This window comes from Vicugna pacos, chromosome 12 (assembly GCF_048564905.1).
Source record: "Vicugna pacos chromosome 12, VicPac4, whole genome shotgun sequence".
Lineage (NCBI taxonomy): Eukaryota > Metazoa > Chordata > Mammalia > Artiodactyla > Camelidae > Vicugna > Vicugna pacos.
The window spans coordinates 41,956,638-41,976,558 of record NC_132998.1 but is presented as its reverse complement, the minus strand read 5'-3'; the positions used below and the strand labels follow the sequence as shown (position 1 = coordinate 41,976,558).

The window sequence follows — 19,921 nt, the reverse complement described above, 5'->3', positions numbered from 1 at the left end:
TCAGGTTGAATTCAGCCTAATGATATTAACAGCTGTATGATAATCTTGGTTCATTTGGTTTCCCCGTCTGTGGAAACAGAATCAAGACTAGCTTTTCCTCTTAGTTACTGATCTCCTAAAGTGGTTTGTCAAGTGGTTTTTAAAAAGAAATAAATGAATTTAAAACTAGACACATTAACCTAGATTCATTATCAGTTCTTTAAACATAATTTTTATACCAACCTTTCAGTCTCTCCTCTTTTTCATTCTTCCATGGTATGAATTATTGAATTGATTAGGAAGCTATGGCCTGAGTGCATAATGGAAATTGGTAATGAAAAATACATTTTAGAAATAAATTAATAATTTCAACAGTGAAAACCAGTTTTCCTGTGTTCAATCTTGTCATCTGTGTTGCATTATTTCCTATGTGTACCCTAAAGATCACCAATTCATGGCACCATGCAGATAATCAAATAAAATGAAGTAATTACATAAAGTATATTTCTCCAAGACTAACTGCTTGCTCTCTTGTACTAAAATAATTTTATTTCTTTATTCAATAGCTAAAGATATTATTGTTTTTAAAGAATTAAACAGTTTTACAAATACATTCATTATTGAAAAATTCATGCCAATAATATTTCCATATGTTGTTTCAGGAATTATATAATTTATTGAGGAAAACAGGCTATTAACATAAACTATGAAAAAGCATTAAAAATTTCTAAATTTTATGGGAACTTATTATGTGTTAGCCACTGTGTTACAGGACTTTCTACATGAATTATCTATTTGAATCCTTCTAAAACTCCAATAAATGGATACTATTATATCCATTTTTAATAAAAAAAAATAAGGTTTTAGGGAACATTTAATTAACTTGTGCAGGGTCATATAATTGTTGAAACTGAAACCAAAGGCCTATCTGACTTTATATACTATGCTCTTAAACATTATCTTGTCTCTCCTCATATAGTGAAAGTAATTTATTATCAACTCAATTCTAATGCTTAGCCTCTTGTATGAAAAAATAGCATATACTTACATGAAAAAATATATATCCATATATGTATTTCACCTGCTAACTGGTCCATGGTAGTGAATGTTAATGATTAGTTAGGAGGAATACAGATTATAATACTACCAACTATACAGTTCTACAGATGTGGTGGTATGTTATGTCACCAGTCCTGAAAGCTCATGTTTTTGCTAATATAAAAATAAAAACAAATGCTGTAATAAACAAAGAAGGTGTCCAAGTCCTATTCATAAGGAGTAGGGCTAGAAGGTTTATTTATTTATCTTAACGGAGGTACTGGAGATTGAATCCAGGACCTCGTGCATGCTAAGTGCTAAGCACACATTCTGCACACTGAGCTACACCCTCTCCCCAGACCTCTGTTACTTGCATTTTTAAATTACACAAGTAATGCAAGAATACATACAAATAGAAGCAGTGAATATCCCCCTCCATCATGCCCCTGAGTACCTCATAGAGATAACCATAATTTAATTTCCAGGGTCTTTTCTACATACACACACATCTTTTCTCTAAATAACAGGCATGCACTGAATCAATCACACTGTGTGTATTGATTTATGTCTTTTTGTATCTTACTATATGTTGGAAGTTTCTCCATGTCAGTACAAATAGGGCACTTTACTCTTTTAAATAGCTGAATAGTCTAGTTGGAACACTTAATTATTTGTCCCTCTCCTTATAAATATATATATTAGTTGTTTCCAAATATTCTCTATTACAAAAAATGTTACAGTAGAAATTCTTATAATATATCTTTGTGCATAATTTTGGAGTATAATCTGACAAGAGAAATTTCTGGATCAAAGGGTAGGTTCAGTTATGATAGATACTGCCAATTCCCTTTAACCGTGTAATATATTCCTGTGTATTAAATGTAACACGCTTAGAACTAGTTCTATGTTTTATTGTCAGCATTTTAAAGAGATCTCCCTGCCTCCCAATAAATTTAAGCAGATCTGAGAGATTGCTGTTGACAGCTTAGTTAAATAAACTTTCTTAGCTCTTGCAGTCTGTGTGATTATAATTCCTCCAGAGCCAGAGACATTATTGAAAGAGGTCCTTTTAAATTAAGGTAGCAACAACAATGCATTTGTGTGTGGAACCATTTGCTAAGTAGACACTGATCACACCAGAAAATGTGCATGCTTCAGTCTACCTTCGATTTGGTTTCTAAAGCCATTATTAGCTAGCTCTCGGTATATTACAAAAAAAAAATATGATGTCCACATTCTTAAAAGAAAAATAGCAACAGCATTAAGAAATAGTGAAACATTGTTAATAAACCTTTAGGAAATAGAGGACTTTTAATCTTGACACTCCACCTCACAAGCAAACTGACCATACGGCATCATAACAGAAGGTGAGAGGGGCTGCATGGAGACCCCTCAGAAGCATATTCATGGGTATTTTCTGAGTACTGGTCCCTCTGATTGCTAAGCATTAAAAGAAGACTTTTTCTCTCTTCCTTGTATCTTCAGAAACAATGGCCAGTGACTAAGTTGAAATATCCTAGCAAGAAGCACTAAAGATAATTAATAGTTTGTATTTTTCAAAAATTTTCTTTTTATTACATTTTTTATTTTGAAAATCACTAATTTTTCATTTGTGCTTCATTGGCTACTCTAATATGTGAGATTTAATTAACTAATTAAGTCAAATCTTATAGTGTAATGTACTGTATTTCTTATCCAGAATTTTAAAAATGTAGGTGGTTTTCCATGAAATTCATATGATGAAAAACATTGATTGAGAATATAGGTTGTTACAGATTACAAATTTTAACTGTTTCCTATCTAGTTAAGAATTTTGGTCCACTGGAAACAACCTTGGTGTCCAATGACAGATGAATGGATAAAGAAGTTGTGGCATACATACAAGGGAACTGTACTCAATCATAAAACATGAGAAACTCCTGCCATTTGCAACAACATGGATAGATATTGAGGGCATTATGCTAAGGAAAATAAATCAAACAGAGAAAGACAAATACTGTATTTAAAAACACAGACAAACAAACAAAAGACAAAAAAAGCACAAAGTCATAGAAAAAGGGATCAGATTTGTGGTTACCAGACTAGGAAGGAGACTAGAAGAAAGGCAGTTAAAAGGTACGAATTTTCACTTGCAAGATAAGTACCAGTGATGTAATGTACAGCATGATGATTACAGTTAACACTATGTCCCATGTAGCAAAGCTGTTGAAGAATAAATCCTAAAGTTCTATCACAATGAAAAAAATTTCTTATTTGCTTTCTCTTCTTACCATGTTTTTATAAGATGATGGAAACTAACTAAACTTACAGCTGTAATCATTTCACAGAGTATGTAAGTCAAACCATTTTGTGGTGCACCTTACACTTATCTAGTGAGGTATGTCAACTACATCTAAATCAAACTGGAAAACAGTTTTTAAATTAAAAAAAAGAATTATGATACCATATTAAAATATTCTGGCTAATGGAAAATTGTCCATTTTAGCTATTAGTCAGAAATGTGGAATTTATGTGAATACATGTAACACTGAAAGTATGTTAAACATAACTTAATATTCCATGGTTCATAAAACAGTTCAGAATCTTTTAATGCCCTATGGCCATCACTATAGCTTTTACTATAATTTTCCAGAGGTTTAACTAATTCTAAATTTTACTTCACTTTGCTAAGCTTATCTTTAAAATAATAGTTTAGACTTTAATGAACTTATTTATTTTTTCCTAGAAAAATATTATATAGTAACAGCTTATCATCAATATAATATTTGATTGTATATATTCTCCACTGACCTAAGGTATTCAAATTTTTCAGCCTTCGAAAGTAAGTGTATCTAGTTCACACAGCATAAAACACACACTATTAAAACTGTCCTATCAACTGCTATCCTTAAAGAATGTATTGCATCTTTCATATCCCTCTGCCATGCTTCCCTTTTTATACTCTTTCTTAAAACAAATTTGACCCTGTCACTCCCAAGCATAGTTCCATTTGCTGATGGCACAGAGTTCAAATTCTTTCCAAAGTCATTAAAAGCTTCTTCCACCTTCTCTGGTCCTAGTGGTTGACAGCATCCCATGTGCTATGTCTGCTCAAATACTCCACATTCCCCACCTCAGCGGCTTAAATGATGCTCCTCCTATGAAACATTGCCTGGTTTTTCCCTCCTCTAGATAGAAGTCATTAGTACTGTCTTTGGATCCCCAGTGCAACTGGTGTAACTTATCCATCACATCACTTTTAACACTTCATTGCAAGTATTTCTTTATACATGCTATTTTTTTCTAATAAACTGTGGGTTTCTTTAAGGCAAGGAAAACGTCTTTACATGTACTTTATTTTGGAAAATATTTTCTTCAGAAATGATACCTCACATTTTTTATGGATTATTAATTAATGAATTCACCATTTGAGAAACATCTGTAATTAAAATTTTAGAAACCCTTACTGGAGCTTCAAGGAGAACATTTCTAACTGTAACACTATTTCGCTATTCTGTTTGTTATGGTGTATGCAAAATTGTGGGTAGGAGTTTGATCCTGCCAGGAGATGCTGGGGGTTGGGAGTAAGATGACTGTATTAAAACAAAAGCTGTGGTGGAGGAAATAAGAGGGAAAAAAAATCCATATTATAGTTTAAAAGTGACCTAAGATCTCTCATTATGCACCCTCATTTACCTATATTTTTCCTCTACATGTAATTATTGTGAACTTTTATCATAACTTAGGTCATTCACACTGGTGTACCAAACACAAGCCTCCATAATAAACCAAAAGGACAGCGTTCAGAGAACTTCCAGGCTGGTGAACGTGTGTAGGTGCTGGGAGCGTGGCACACCCGGAGAGGACGCAGAAGCTCCGCATTCTTTCCCCAAACCTTGTCCTGTGCATCTCTTCCACCTAGCTGTTCCCGAGTTTTATCCCTTTTTAACAAACTGGCGATCTAGTAAGTAGAATGTTTTTCTGAGTTCTGTGAGCCACTCTAGCAAATTAATCAATCCTGAGGAGGGGTCTTGGGAACCTCTGAGTTATAGCCAGTCAGTTAGAGGCACAGGTGACAACCTAGGCTTGTGATTGGCAGCTGAAGCGGTGTTGGGGGAAGTGGGGGCCGTCTTGTAGGACTGGACCCTTCACCTGTGGAATCTGATGCTCTCTCCCAGTAGATGGTGTCAGAATTGAGCTGAACTCTTGGACATCCTTCTGGTGTCTGAGCATTGCCTCATGTTGTGTAGGAAGCAACCCCACACACATATACACACAAACTTTAGAACTGAGTTCAGGAATCAAAAAGACCCACTGAAAACTACTCATTTCTACAGTTCATCAACCATATTGTTATTAGCATTCTCTCTCTAAACATTTATTACAATTCTACTTACTTATTTAAAACCTTTTAATGACTTATAACTCCTTGTCATTCCATGTTAAATGCATTGCAACTTGACTTTAGCCTACATTTCTAGTCTATTTTTCAGGGAGTCTTTTCCAACAATTAATATTACAACTATGAAGGTCTACTCACTTTCTTAAATTATGCCATTCATCTTATCATGTGTGTGCTTGTTTCTATTGCTTTTCTGTGCCTTGAATTACTTTGTCCTTGCCTGCTTAGTTAATTTTAATTCATCCTTAAAACTCAACTCCAAATCTCATCCTGCATCTGCTTCATAGAGATAATGTGGATGCCAGATACTTCTGAATTTGCATCCTAAATTTTCTACTTACTGGCTGTATGACTTTAGGCAAGATCTTAATCCTCAGGTTTTTCATTTTAAAGTTGGCACATTAACACCTAATCAGGTTTCAACGGTTATTTCTTTAATTGCATGAGACAACAAAGCAACTAGAATTTGGGACACACTCAAAAGAAAAAAAAAAGTCTATCCGATCAATCCTGACATCATCAGTTGAATAAATTGCTCCAATTTAGTTCACATTTCTATTTCAACACTTGTTGAAATTATATCTGTTTAAATTCCCAAATCTAACCACCTGCCAGTCATCAAGCAGATTGTAAATAAATGTTGGATTTATTGATGAAGCCGAGATATAATGATATGTGATCAAAGTATACTGCACTATCCTAAGCCAAATGTAATTTGTGTGGGTTGTTTTGTTATTCTTTACTGCTAGTAATAAAGAGTTGACTGATTCTGTGCTTACATAAGCTTTCTACACCTTTTTACATCAACAGTCCCACACAGTTTTATTTGTCCAGCATTAGAGTCGAGCAATGAATTAAATAGAATGACTCAGGTTAGAAAAGGTCTCCAGCCCTCTGAGGCCTTGTCATAGTTTAAGGCAAATGTAAATGTCAATGTCAGGTCATAAAAGGTAGACCTGAAAAGTAGGGTAAGTCATGGGAAAGGAAGGCAGTGCACGGCCGACTGGACGGTGGGACTGGGGTCTGCTGTCATATATGAGAAAAGCTACAATGCAAACGCTGCTGATCCATATGCTTTGCAAATAGCCTACTTAAATATGTACTTGGGCAGAGGTCCAGCCTGGTAAAAACCAGTAGAGTCTTCCACCAGTGTGATAATTCAAAATTTCCCTTCCACTTCGTGTGGCAGGCGCCATTTCCTGCTTTGCAAAGTGTCAGGAGGCTGGGCCCAAAAGACAAGGGGAGGGGGGAACTTGCTGAAATATTTTTTGAAGATTAGTAATAAATTTATTGTTCTCTTTGGATTCATTTCCTTCAGAGAGGAGGGAGCCACTTACCTAATTTAAAACTATTACCCCTGATATTAGTGGTGGTGTTTTATTCATGCCTAATAAGGAACTTTACAAGACAGCTGTATTGCAATTAGATTCTGGCTCAGAGTTTTCCTTCTATTCATTGATGAATGTGTGCAAGTCTCATTAACATTAAAAAGAACTGTGAAAGCTTTATGCTTTGAGAATGGAACGTGTCTAGGGGTTAATTTTAATTGCACATAACTGTATTTGGATGGACAGATTAGAAACAACCATTTAAATGATAATAACCAAATTTCTCAATTACAAGTAGCAATTGACTAAGACAAACATTTGTTGTGCCTATAATTCTATTAAAAAGATCACTTTGAAAATCCGAGTTTATTTTTTTCCTGGAAGTATCATCTTTCATGACAATGACTTGTAAAGGAGGAAAGGAAAGACATGGTAACAGATGTAAGTCATGCACCATTTTACAGAATAGGCAATGGAGACGCAGAGATTAAATAATTTGCCTGCATTCACACAGAATAAAAAGTCATACTTTGGTTTGCACATTTTGAAATCTCATGTTAACTGGTGAAAATCAAAACTGCTTGCAAATAATTTGTGTAAAATTTGTGTTCTATGGCCTGATGTCTGTGCCCCTTCCCAAATTCATCTGTTGAAAATCTAACACCTGAGGTGACTGATGAGGAGGTGGGGCCTTTGGGAGGTGACTGGGTCGTGAGAGTGGAGCCCTCATGAATGGGATCAGAGCCCTGATAAGTGGGGCCCCTGAAAGCCAGCTTGTGCCTTTTGCCATGTGAGGACACGATCAGAAGTTTGCAGCTCTAAAAAGGACCCTCAAGCACTCACGCTGGCACTCTGATCTTGGGCTTCCGTCTTCCAGAAGTGTAAGAAATAAATGTCTCTTGTTGATAATCTATCCAGGCTGTAATATTTTGTCATAGCAGCCTGAACAGGCCAAGACATTGCGTCTACAGACTGATACTCAAGTTGCAACCAGTATGATTGTAGAATAGAAAACATGGTAGTCTGTGCTAGAGACCGTGTTCACTTCACTATGCATTTATGAGATGAGGCTTGTAATGTGTCTAAGTACTAGTGAACGTGGCTACCTGTGCACGGTGCACACTACGTGGAAAAGTTCACCGGTATCAATGACGAACAAATATTTGTTGAGAAATCTATTATGCACAAAGCATTAGGTTGCTTTTTTTAAAAAAAAAAGTTGAAGAGGCAAGACTAAAGATTGATTAGATATGATATACATTTATGCATTGCTTTCTAATAAAATACGAGTTATGTGGTAATCTGGAGGAACGTGTTTATCATTTTCTCAGTGGTTCAAAGCATACTTTATTTTATATTAATTTCAACAATGAACTAAACGTCAATCATAAAATATTCAAGCTACAAAGAAATGTGAAGATCGTTAGTCCAGCCACAAATTTATGCAAAAGAAAAAAAAATCAATGCGACAGAGTCCAAGTGACTGATATGACATATTGATAGAACTTAGGATAGGTAGTTTCCTGACTTTCAATGAATAGATATGAAAAATATTCCAAGTTGCCTTTAGAGTCTAAAGTCACAGTGTCTCATGTAGCCATTAAATTTGAAGTCCCCAACTAAAGCACAAAACATGTATCATCAAAAAAGGGAGAAGTAGAACGTTCATGCCGTGTTTAAGACTGATATTCTGACTAAAACTGGATTCACCGTGCACGGTCAGTTTTTCTCCCCGTGTTATGAACGACTGTGCTTTCTCTATTAAGAATCGAATGTAAGCCCTATTTGGACTTAGGCATCGTGTGTGAAATACATCCATCTTAAGCACTAGACTCACATTCCATTTGGTGAGTAGATGTTCACACATGGGAACTAATAATAACTGTGGGAGTAACAGATTTACATCTCCTGTTTCATTCTCAGGGTCACAGCAGGGTGTGTACCAAGCGAAATGGTGGGTGAAACTGCCCAGTACAAATTTATATCAATTATTTGTGTTCCTCTCCCACTCTCTCTGGTTTTTGCTGACCTTTTACAGTTTTATTTATTTGAGTTAGATTTGTTTAACATGCTCTTATACTTTAATGCATGAGAACAACAGATTGCATACATTTTTAAAGAGCAGGACTGGATTATCCATATGTATGATATCACTATTCATACATCAATATCAATATGCATGAGCATCAATAACAGAGCAATACATCAGTGGAAACAAAGCCTAAAAAACGGGAACTTCATGAGCGCATCTGCAATGTTCAACGATGTAGGTGTCACAAAATAGCCACCTGAGGGAGAATCTAATTTCTAACAAGATTGGCTTGGTCCATGCAATATGTGAAAAAAAGGAAAATTTTAGATAAATATCTAGTTTTCTTTTTAAATTAGAGTACATAGTAAAGAGGGGCTTCCATTCCCACATTGCAACAACTGGCTGGACCTAAGTATTAGCTCATTCCATTTAGACGGGGAAGGCTCTCTTCAGTTTCGTACAATTTCCCCATCCCCCAATTTCTCAATATTTTCCTACTGAATTGCATCACTCACTTATCGTACCTATATGATTCTAGACCGTCGAATATGCAACATGTGACCCAGAGTAAAGGGAACCCAAGCTGTGAAAGGTTTTGGCATTGTTGTTCTAACGATATGGTTATCCTCGAGGTGGACAGAGATGCAATATACACACTTCATGCATTTTCCCTTCTGTTAGAGAAGAAACAAATCCCGTTACCAGATGTAGCTCTCTTAGCTTGACTTCATTAGACTCTTACGCATCTGACCTCGTGGTAGGTGTTTAGATAATTGACATCTGATTTTTGTATTTGTCCGCTTATAATGGGGAAATGTGCTCAAATTATGTATTTTGGTTATTTCTGGTCCCTGTGAAAGTGAATTTTTGATGGCATATGCGTGGTATTATATAGTATTACTTAACTACAGTAAGAGATTCTGCTGATTATCTCCATACATATATTTCCAGCTCATATAATATTTATTTTTCTTATCATAAATTGAGAAATTAGCAAAGTTGTCATCCATTTCATATTGCTATGTACTCATATTTACATTTATTATTTTATTTAGTGTGAGCCCATCTCTCAGGACCTGGTTATATCCAAGGCACTGGTTACACCTGAGCATTTACAGTGTAGGGCCCAAACTAATAAATTTAAAAGATAGCTTCTAAATATGTCCTTACAGATTCCTACTGTACCTACTACAGAGTTAAATTCACTGAAAATGAGGCAAAGGATTACTTTTATTTTTTGGGGGGGAGCGCAGATTTAGGATGCCATGGTTAACTGACAAAACGCCCCCAGTTCTTCCTTGTATGGACCCCCTTTTCAATATGACTTTGTAACTTCTCTCATCAAGAGGCGGAGCCTGTTTTCCACCCATGAACTGGAGGTTGACTTTTTAAATACATTTTGGCCAAAAGAACTGCTGTAGCTTTAACAGTGCACAATCCAAGCGTAGAACTCAAGAGGCCTTTGATGCTTCAGCTCCCTCTCCTGGACCCCTCACTGTCATGGGAACAGGCCAGGCTAGCTTGCTAGAGGTACAGAGGCCTCAGCCAAGGCCATCCTGGAGCAGCCACCTTCCAGACAATCCAGCAGTCGACCACAAACACCTGAGTAAGCCGAGAGGGCTCAGTCAAGCCCAGCCTGGATTGGCAGAATCGTCCTTGTGAGCTGTAGACTCAGAAGGACAATATATTGTTTCAAGGTAGTGGTTCTCATTGTTTTTTAGGGTCACCTGGGATCTCTACCACCTTTTTATGAGGAACTAAAAGATCAAAACTACTTTGATAATTATATTAAGACGTTGTTTTTTAAATTCTTACTCTGTCAAGAGTATACAGAGTGTATACAGAGTATACAGTTTTCCAAAGGCTTCATAATGTTTGATGGCAAAACAGCGTGAATACAGGAGCAGAAATGAGACCCCCCCCACACTGAAGAGACTAGCAAAAATGAAAAACAGGATTATTCTTCTCACTAAACTTTGCTTTGTTTAGAAAATGCAGTTATTTTTCATGAAAATATGTTATATATAAGTAATAGTTTATTATTAATGTTAAAGGAAATGACTATCTTAAAATGTATATATTTTTAATATAAAGTGCATATAAACAAACCTTTTTTGAGTCCAAAATAATTTTTAGGGAAGTAAAGCATTCTGAGAACAAAAAGTCTGAGAACTGCTATTCTCATGACGATGAAGAAATTAATAAAATGTAGCAGTTCTCAGACTTTTTCAAGTTAAAAAATTACTATGCTTTGTCCCTCAGGACATATACCCTCTAGCATATTATGCAATTCTAAAGCCTTAAGATCCACAGACTGTGGATATATGTACTTTCATTTCTTGAATAATATTGTTATTCTCAGCCTTATTATTTTATATTTGAAAAACTGGGCTTATTCACTTCCTAAAACTTAGATCAATACTTATTTAACTAATCTGTAGGCAAATATTTACTTGCTGATTTTATACAAAGCAATTATTTCCATGGAACATAGAAATATAGAAGCTGAGAATTTTAACTAACAGAGCATCCATTCAAGGTTTTGCCAAATTTAGCTCGAGGTTGAAGGTTGAAGAATTCCATTGGAATTGTGATAACGATGCACTTGGGGAGATTAAGTTGCTCATAAATTTTATTCTACGAAGGTCAGAACTAAGGATTTTGAACTGGAAATGCTTCCCTACTCTAATGTTAGGTTAAGAAATGAAATTTAAAAAGAGAATAACTGCTCAATTCCTGAGAAGTCCATATTTATCAAAAGTGGCAGACAGGTCCTATGGGATCAAGCATCTGTTGTAATGAAAGGATTATAAGGAGTTAGACTTTTCTGTGGGCTAATACTGCATATACTGTAATGCACAATAGCTCACCAACATATATGAAGCTGGATAATTCGACTGTATTTGAATAAAATAGCCTCTTTAGCGCAGTATTTTGTTATTAACTCTTTGGTTTAGCCTTAGATAGGTAGAGTAGTGGAAATGTAGGAAGTAGAAAATGTAATTAAAGAGCCTGACCCTTCAATGCACTGAAAGGAAAAGTGAACCACACACACTACAAATATTTGAGAATACCCAAGTTACTGTGAATTTTAATTGCTACTAGACACTGCTGAAAAGTGAAAATTAAAAAATAAAAGAGCTTATGAAAAGGAACTCAGTACCGATGGATTGGAATTTATGGATGAAAATCTTCTTCTTCCCTCAAAACCCAGCTTGTTATAATTTGAATGTTTTTGTAATGTCATTTTCATATTATCTTAAAAAAAGAAGAATAACATGTGTTGTATTTAAAGTAAAAAAATACTGGATTTTATATTAAAATATAGTACATGGATATTATAATACTATTTTCTACAAATAAATCTGGCTGATTTAAACCAGTGTGGAAGTGGCAGCCTCCAAAGGGAGTAAACAGAAGTTTTTGAAATGTTTATACTGGAAAATGCCAACGACAGCTGTTTTATATACATATCTTTCATATGAGTAAAAAGAATAAAAAACTTGAGTACTTGCCCTGTCTAATTTTAACCCTCTTTTCCAACAACCATATGGGTAACTTCATTAGAGAGCCTGCATGGACATTTTATGAATTGCTCGTTTACTTAAACAGTAAGCATTAATGGTAATTACAAGAATTCTAAAGGCTATAAAATTAATATTGCATGTTTGGGAGTCTAAAAGATTAGAAGAGGAACCCACATTATGTTTTGGGTTTTTTTGGGGGAGTGGTTTCTTCAAAAGCAGAATCACAGACTACCCCCCTTTTCGCTGTTGACAGGGCTTAACAGTTTAGTAAGATTAATGTGATAAAGTCTCTGCTTCAGGGAAGAGAAAGAAGTAACAGAAGCATAACAGAATCATGGAAGGACAAGGCTGGAGAATTGCAGAGGCAGGACATTAGTTTGGAATAAAGTTTTAGCAGAGGTCAGCTATTTAAGTTGAGTCAAAAGAGAAAAATACCACTGTCTACACTGTCTGTGAAATAGAAATAATTCACAATTAGCATCTTTAATAGACCCCCAACACTTGATCTTCTGCTTCAAATCAGTCTACTGGATCTATATACCCAGAGTAAACTTCCTGATGAAAAGATGAAAATGGTTAAATAAAATTATGTATACAAATAAACGTATGCACTTTCTAAGAATCTTGGATCTCATATGAAAGGAAGAAATCTGAAAATACTAAGATCAAAGTAAACGCAGAAACCCTGAGAGGTATCACCAAAGCCAGCTTTCAACACGAGAACTTCTAGAGATCTTTGGAAAGCCTGAGCTTCCCTTTTGACTGCCTCATGAAGACAGAGTGAAAAATATAGTAGACGATCCCTCCCACAAAATGAGACATAAGCCTCATGGGGGAAAAGGGTCTGAAAGGCAATATATTACCAAATTGGTCCTCATCACAGATCTGAAATCTACATTCATGCTATTTGAAAGCATTTAGTTTGAAAACAAAGCATTTAGTTTAAAAGTGGTCCTGGGTTGATAGTGCCCCTGGATGACTGGTAGAAGCAAATACTTTAAGAATGGATCTCCCAAGTCTGGCCTTAAAGAATTTTCATCAGTAACATTCCACATGTATGAGATTATAGTCAAAACAAAAACACAAAGGGAAAATAAGATTTCACAAGTGAAACAACAGGAAATGAAAGTGCAATCAGAACCAGAAAATTAAAACAGAGTTTCAACTGAAAATAAGAGCAAGAAAAAGGGACTATTAAATTTGTAAAAGACTCAAATGGAATTTTGTAACCCCCAAATTATAAAAATTAAAAGAATAAAAAGATTAATTTAAAATAAGTCACAAATATACACATTGTAACCGACTGTACTTCAATATAAACAAACAAACAAACAAACAAACAAATAAATAAATAAAATATGGGGAGGATGGGAAAGGACCAGAATATACTATAATGAATGTCAAATCAGTGGTTCCAATTATTAGTATAGAAACAAAATATCAAGAGGTATAAAGTAGTGATACAGTACTGTTACTAACAATCCTATTATGCTTTAGTTGACTTTTTTCAATAAAATCTATTATATACTAAAAAAAATAGTTATAAATACACATCAAATCAGTGAACTGGATATGGATTCCAAGAACATAGTATTAAGAAACTATGAAATAATTTGAAAAAAACTTAGGAGACATGAAAAATAGAGAAAAATGAAAGAAGTCACACTTAAAGGAGATAATGACTGAGGAGTTCTAGAAATGCTGGAAGACATCTATCCTCAGAATCAGGAAGGCCAGCAAATCTAAAGTGGGATACATAAAAACTACACATATCATAACCAGCTTCAGAACACCAAGGATCAAGAGGAGATTTTAAAAGCAGTCAAGGAGAAATAGCAAATTACCTACACAGGTATAGCAACTAGACAGACAATGGACTTCCCATTGATAAATGGAACCCAGAAAACAATAGAATCAAATCTTTAACGGTATCAGAAAAATCCCTGGCAATGGAGACTCACAGTCCAAAGAAATTAATTTTCAGGAACAAGATAAAAATAGAAATGCTTTCAGATAAAGAAAAACAGTGAAATCTTCATTAAAGGAAAGTCTAACGGACATACTTGAAGCAGGTAGATAAGGTAGACAATCTAATGAGACAGCATGGTGGAAAAAAGTGGTAAATATGTGAGTAAATCGAATATAACACTAATTTATAATACAACAACAATTCCTAACTCTTGGAATAATAGAGCAAAAATACCCACAGTATTAACAGAAAAATGGCTCATGGTAATTAAAGCAGTCAATATAGTTTATTTTAGGATGAAGTTAAAGACATTGACATGACTCTCATATATGTATTCATTTGCACTGGGAGATATCTTAATTGTATTAGTTGTAAAGGTTATTTTTGTTCTATGACTTGCTTTCTTCTCCTAGCATCAATAACATTTCCAAGTTTTAATCAAAATATCAAGTTACATGCTTTGACAAACTCAGAAATTTCCAATAAATATCCTTTAGAGTTTACAGTGAAAGTAGTACTGTTGAATAAATAGGACTTATGTATATAAAACTAATGAGAAAACACTCTCAGTCTGGGTGTATGCAACTATCCTAAGACAATCTGATTTATGGGATGTCTTTGCTGATATATAAAAAACTTATTATAGCCCCTCAAAACACTGTGAATGACACCCAAACTCACCTTAAGAAAGAAGTTTTCATAATCTGTTCTGTGCAGAAAATGTTGATACACTGGAAAAAAGAAAGTCCAACATGACTAATACAATCCTCTGTTTTTATTATTAATAAAAATAAAATTAAAAATTTCTAGAAAATTTGTTATTCCCATGCAATCGTATTATACTCATGTAAAGGTTTTCAACATTCAAGAGATTGTTCCTGCTATAACATTATAAATTCATTTCCTGGAACAGAGTTTGCTATTGAATGTCTGCCAGGCTATGTTAACAAGGGTATTCAGAGGAAAACTGTGTACCTATAACACAACAAATACATGAAGAAAAATCTCTAGTAATGTCTTTAAAGTCATGTGCATATTCTTTAAGCAAAGAGAGTTTAAATAATAAATATTTTGTTACGTTGCACTGCTTTTCTCCACTGAACTTATAAGTACTATTTATATTTTTGAATATTTAGTGCTTTCTGCATTCTTTAGGTACCTCTAGGAGCCAATAATGTTATTTCCTGAAGTTTGATGCTATAGAAACATTTATTCTTTTAGACAATGTTTAGTTGTGAAAATTCCTATGTTCTTGAGGCACAGATTTCTCTGCCTTTCCTGACATCTCTATTCGCTTTTTCCATCTCTACTTAGATGTGCTGTGGTCAGCTTCTGTGGTCAACAACACCTGCACTGGGATTTCTGTATTTTTCTTCTATTTTTTTTTTCTTTTGTGGCTTCTGCATATAGCAAGAATAGTTGCAATTGAAGATTGATATTTTAAAATGTTAGTAGTCATTTTAGAATTCTCATTTCAAATAAATTCATTTCTCAATATGGAGCTATTATCATTACAGCTAATTGGTTATATCTCAGCACAGAGAGGGCAGCATCGACAGTCATCAGCGTGGGACAGAAAGGAGGTAGGGCTTAAGAAGGCCTAGCTATAGATTCCAAAGAATTTGGTACACAGAAGGCTGTAGTAATAATAAGTTGAATTCTATGCAAGCTTTAGAATTGGTTACAGCAGGGCATTTGGTTTATGTTTTCAAACTTATGAATGGAACATATTAATAAACGAGTTCCAGATGCTGGAGGTGATCATCAGATGATCAGGCAACCATGAAAGAAACAGCATGCTTGACGACCAGGTGTCCTGTGATGGACCTATGTCTTCTGAGTCTTTTAACTTACTAGCGTCATGAAATTAAACATATTTCAAGATATGTTTTAACAAAAGATCTGATTTTTTTGCAATGTGTTGATGAAGTTTCTAAAAGGCTGATTAACAAAATGGAATCTGCTGATTTATCCTTGTATGCATATCACCAACAAGAGACTTAAACATACACTGTAAGCACAAGATCTTAGGAACTCACTAGTGCTCTATAAGGATTGTATCTGGACTATCATTGTGCATGTATTCATCATAGGGGTGTACCAGAGAAAAGATACATGAAACAAAATTTTTAATTAAGTAAAGGGTAATTAAGCAAAGATAAATTTCTCTGACTGTATTATCATATACTTTCTTTCAATAAATATTATTTTGATATAAAAACAGAACTATTATTATAAGAATTTTTCCTATTTAGGTAGAGAAATAAAGAGTACAGATGAAAACGGATGCTTTATTTTTCTGATTATTAAGACTTAGCATATTAAATAGCACTTTCAATATGTTTTAAATTTTAGTAGACATGATTTAGTTGTATTTACTTTCATTTTTTGGTGATTACCTACTTTTTGAGGCATTACTATGAGCAATGGTTAGTTTTATATACTTCTGTTCTTTAGCATGATTAAAAGCATTGTGAATCATGCTACAATTATGTTAACATAAAAAGTTTAAAGAATTTTAAAAACAGTTGCTTAATAAAATTATTTTATTATTTTTAATAAATTTCCAACATTTAAACTTTATTCAAATGTTTAACATAGATAATTAAATTTATAATATATAAATATGTTTATATATATATAATTACTCAGTTTGCCATAATAAGAATGAATATGAATCAATTATGAATGAATCAAAAATTTCTATGATCTTTAAATTTTATAAGTGTAAACTTTGTTTCTGTAAAAAATGAAAACATATGTTGAAAAAAATCTTAGGACAATGGTAATTGACTAAGCATTCTACAAAGAAATATAAAGCTAAAGACAATTATACATGTTTAATAACTATGGAAGGACTGTCAAGATAAAATCTCAGCAAGTGAAAAATATCTGTAACAATTACTTTTCTGAAGAATACAGAGCCCTTCCTTAATGACATATATTTGAATACACATTAAAAAGATCCCTAATTTTTTGGATAAATGAATTGCTTCAATCACATGCCAGCTATTATAATATTGTGCATTAAGTTAAATATAGTAAGAAGTGTGTACTTTCTATGTTATACTCAAGCAGTTTCCTTCCTGAGCACATGAGCAGCTTCCAGAATCAAATCAAATCCACTACATCACTCAGTGAAATTTACTGCAGATAAGGAACACAAAACATGAGAGAAAATGAAAGACAGAAATATTACCTTTCTCAAAAAATCTATGCTCATTTGACTCTTAAATCATGTATTATTTTCCCTTCATATCATTCTTGATGGGACTCTTACAAAAAAAAAAGGGTTAAACTGCCTGCGCTTCACTGTCAAGAGAAACCTATGGTCAGGGGGCTATCTAATTCCCACAGCTTTCATCATTAATATTTTATGATTCTCACTGATCTGTCCTATCTGGAAGAAAAATTTATCTTCCATTTGTGCAAGCACTACCTGCTGAGTAATAGATTTCATCTCTGTAAGCTGAGTGGTGAAATGCAAACGGCAGCAAAGGAAATAAGAGGCAAATTGTTCTTTTATTGGAGTCTGACTGCACTTTACTGGAGTTGCGGAGTCAGCCAAGCAAAGTGAAAGATCCTTGGGGAACCAGGAATAGTGTTAGTTCCGTGATAACATACTTTGGCCTGCACATGTTAATGCCCACATGTTTAAGCTGACTTCTAAATGAGATGAGTAGCTATGGTGACGTTTTTAACTGGAACATTTTTGAAGGAAGCTTGGGGCCTACAACATTGGAAAATCATTAGCTCAACCTTGAAAACTGCCTTCACTATAGATGAGATAACTAAAAGGCAAATTAATGATCTTCAGACACTTAAAACTGAAAAGGTAGGGTATTTTGCCCCTTGATTGAGTATGGCTTGCCTTTCTTGAACTTAAGATGCCATCTAAGTAGACTCACCTATGACACTGGAGCTGAGCATTCCCTGGGCAGAATTCATCCACAGAAACATGAAACAGAGAAAGAGGGTCCAGGACCTCCTTCCACAGTCAAACACATACTGGTTGTCACCTAGACCACAGGTGCATCTAGACTTACAGGAAGTAGAGTATTATTCTCACATGTGGTTGTAAAGATACCTTCTGGAGAAATATATTTAGTGCATGATCAGGAAAAAAAAATCTTGGTTTCAAATGAGTATTGTCCTTTGCTAGAGAATATAGAATTCAAAACTCTATGAAACAATTGTTTCTTTTCTTCAGAGCTCTTATCTCATGTTTTAATCATATATTAAGTAGTGTGATTATTTAACATCGTTCTGATCTCTTAGAACATAAATCAGATCCTGTTTATTTTCATGGACAATTGTATCCCTGGAGTCTTGTACACGATTGGCAAGCAGTAGGTGTTCAACCAGTTTTTGGTAAAATATGTGCTTTTTAAAAAAAATTCATCAGTGTCAACTAGCATGTTTTATATAATAATAATGTTTGTGGCAAGAGTGATGATTATTCAAACTACAGCTACTGATCATAAATTTACAGAAAGCACTGTGTTAGAAATGGGGTGACACTAGAATGTCTAAGATTAATTTCTGGGCCTCAAAGAGTTGACTATCTAGTTGAGGGACTAGGCACCTCAACTGTAAAAATTATACAAAATATGAAATATTAAGTGACAAGAGAACATATTAGATCTAATTGTACACAAGTATTAGACAAACAGAAATCAAAAGACATCCTGATTAAAAAAAAACCACATGGGTAAATAATTGGAATCGAGGGAATATAAACCACAAAGCATAAATTATGTTGCTAGGAATGAAATTATGTTTCTACGAATGAAACAGCTTAGAATGACTGACAAGAGAACACTACCCGGTCTATAAGACCCACCTAACCCAGTTTTCTCATTAATTTGTGTATTTAATTTTTGTAGTAGAAACATACATGATTCCCATAAACTGAAAGGACCCACTTTCAACACTCATGCTAATATAATACTACCAGAACCATAGGAGAGTGTTTCTTTTTTCACACTCTAGTTGGCAACTGAGTGCTTTAAGCCTTAAGTCTTTGCCAAGCTAACATGGGTGGGGACAGAAGGAGAACTGTCTCTTGTTTGTATTTGATCTTTATTTGTGATTTAAGTATGTTTTCATATCTTTTTTCTCCTATCTCCAAACTTCAGCCCTTTTCTCATTCCTCTGTCCCTAATTTTTTTTTTTTTTTTTTTTTTTGCCTAACTCCTGAGAATCCTCATCCAGGATGGACAAATGGGAGTGGAGTAGATAGTCATTTTTAGAGAAAAATGACCATTTGTAGATATTCTCTGGCTAAGCAAAATAGTTGCTAGTTGTTGACCATCAGTGAGTTTGCTATACTAGTCACTAGTTTCAACAAATAATTTTTTTTTCCTTAAAATTATTTCAGGCATACTTCTGGCTAATTTAAATTAAATCATTTAAGCCTTTGTTCTGCCAATAACTCATTAGCTCCTTTATGCTATATCTATTCTTAGTTGAATTTGATGTCAGTTTGTGAAAACTATTAATTTAACCAATAAAGTATGCAGTATAAAAAAAGAATAATCTATTTAAAACAATATTATAAAATTAGAAGTTAAATAAGAAAATACAACATGCCAAGATTGGGGAAAATCTCCAGAGTTCCTTGATTTTAAAATCAAAGTAGTTTTCCTTAAAGCTAATATCCAACTA

The 19,921-nt window shown here is 34.2% G+C and overlaps 1 protein-coding gene across 19 annotated transcripts in view; it reads right to left on the bottom strand.

Annotated features, from left to right (window-relative positions):
- MGAT4C (MGAT4 family member C) overlaps positions 1–19,921 on the bottom strand; it is a 338,576-nt gene that overhangs the window by 22,328 nt on the left and 296,327 nt on the right. For all 19 annotated transcript variants that reach the window (XM_072973305.1, XM_072973280.1, XM_072973281.1 and 16 more), the window contains one exon: positions 14,936–14,985. In XM_072973305.1, coding sequence (XP_072829406.1) covers positions 14,936–14,985 — 50 coding nt within the window. The remainder of the gene's footprint in view (positions 1–14,935; positions 14,986–19,921) is intronic.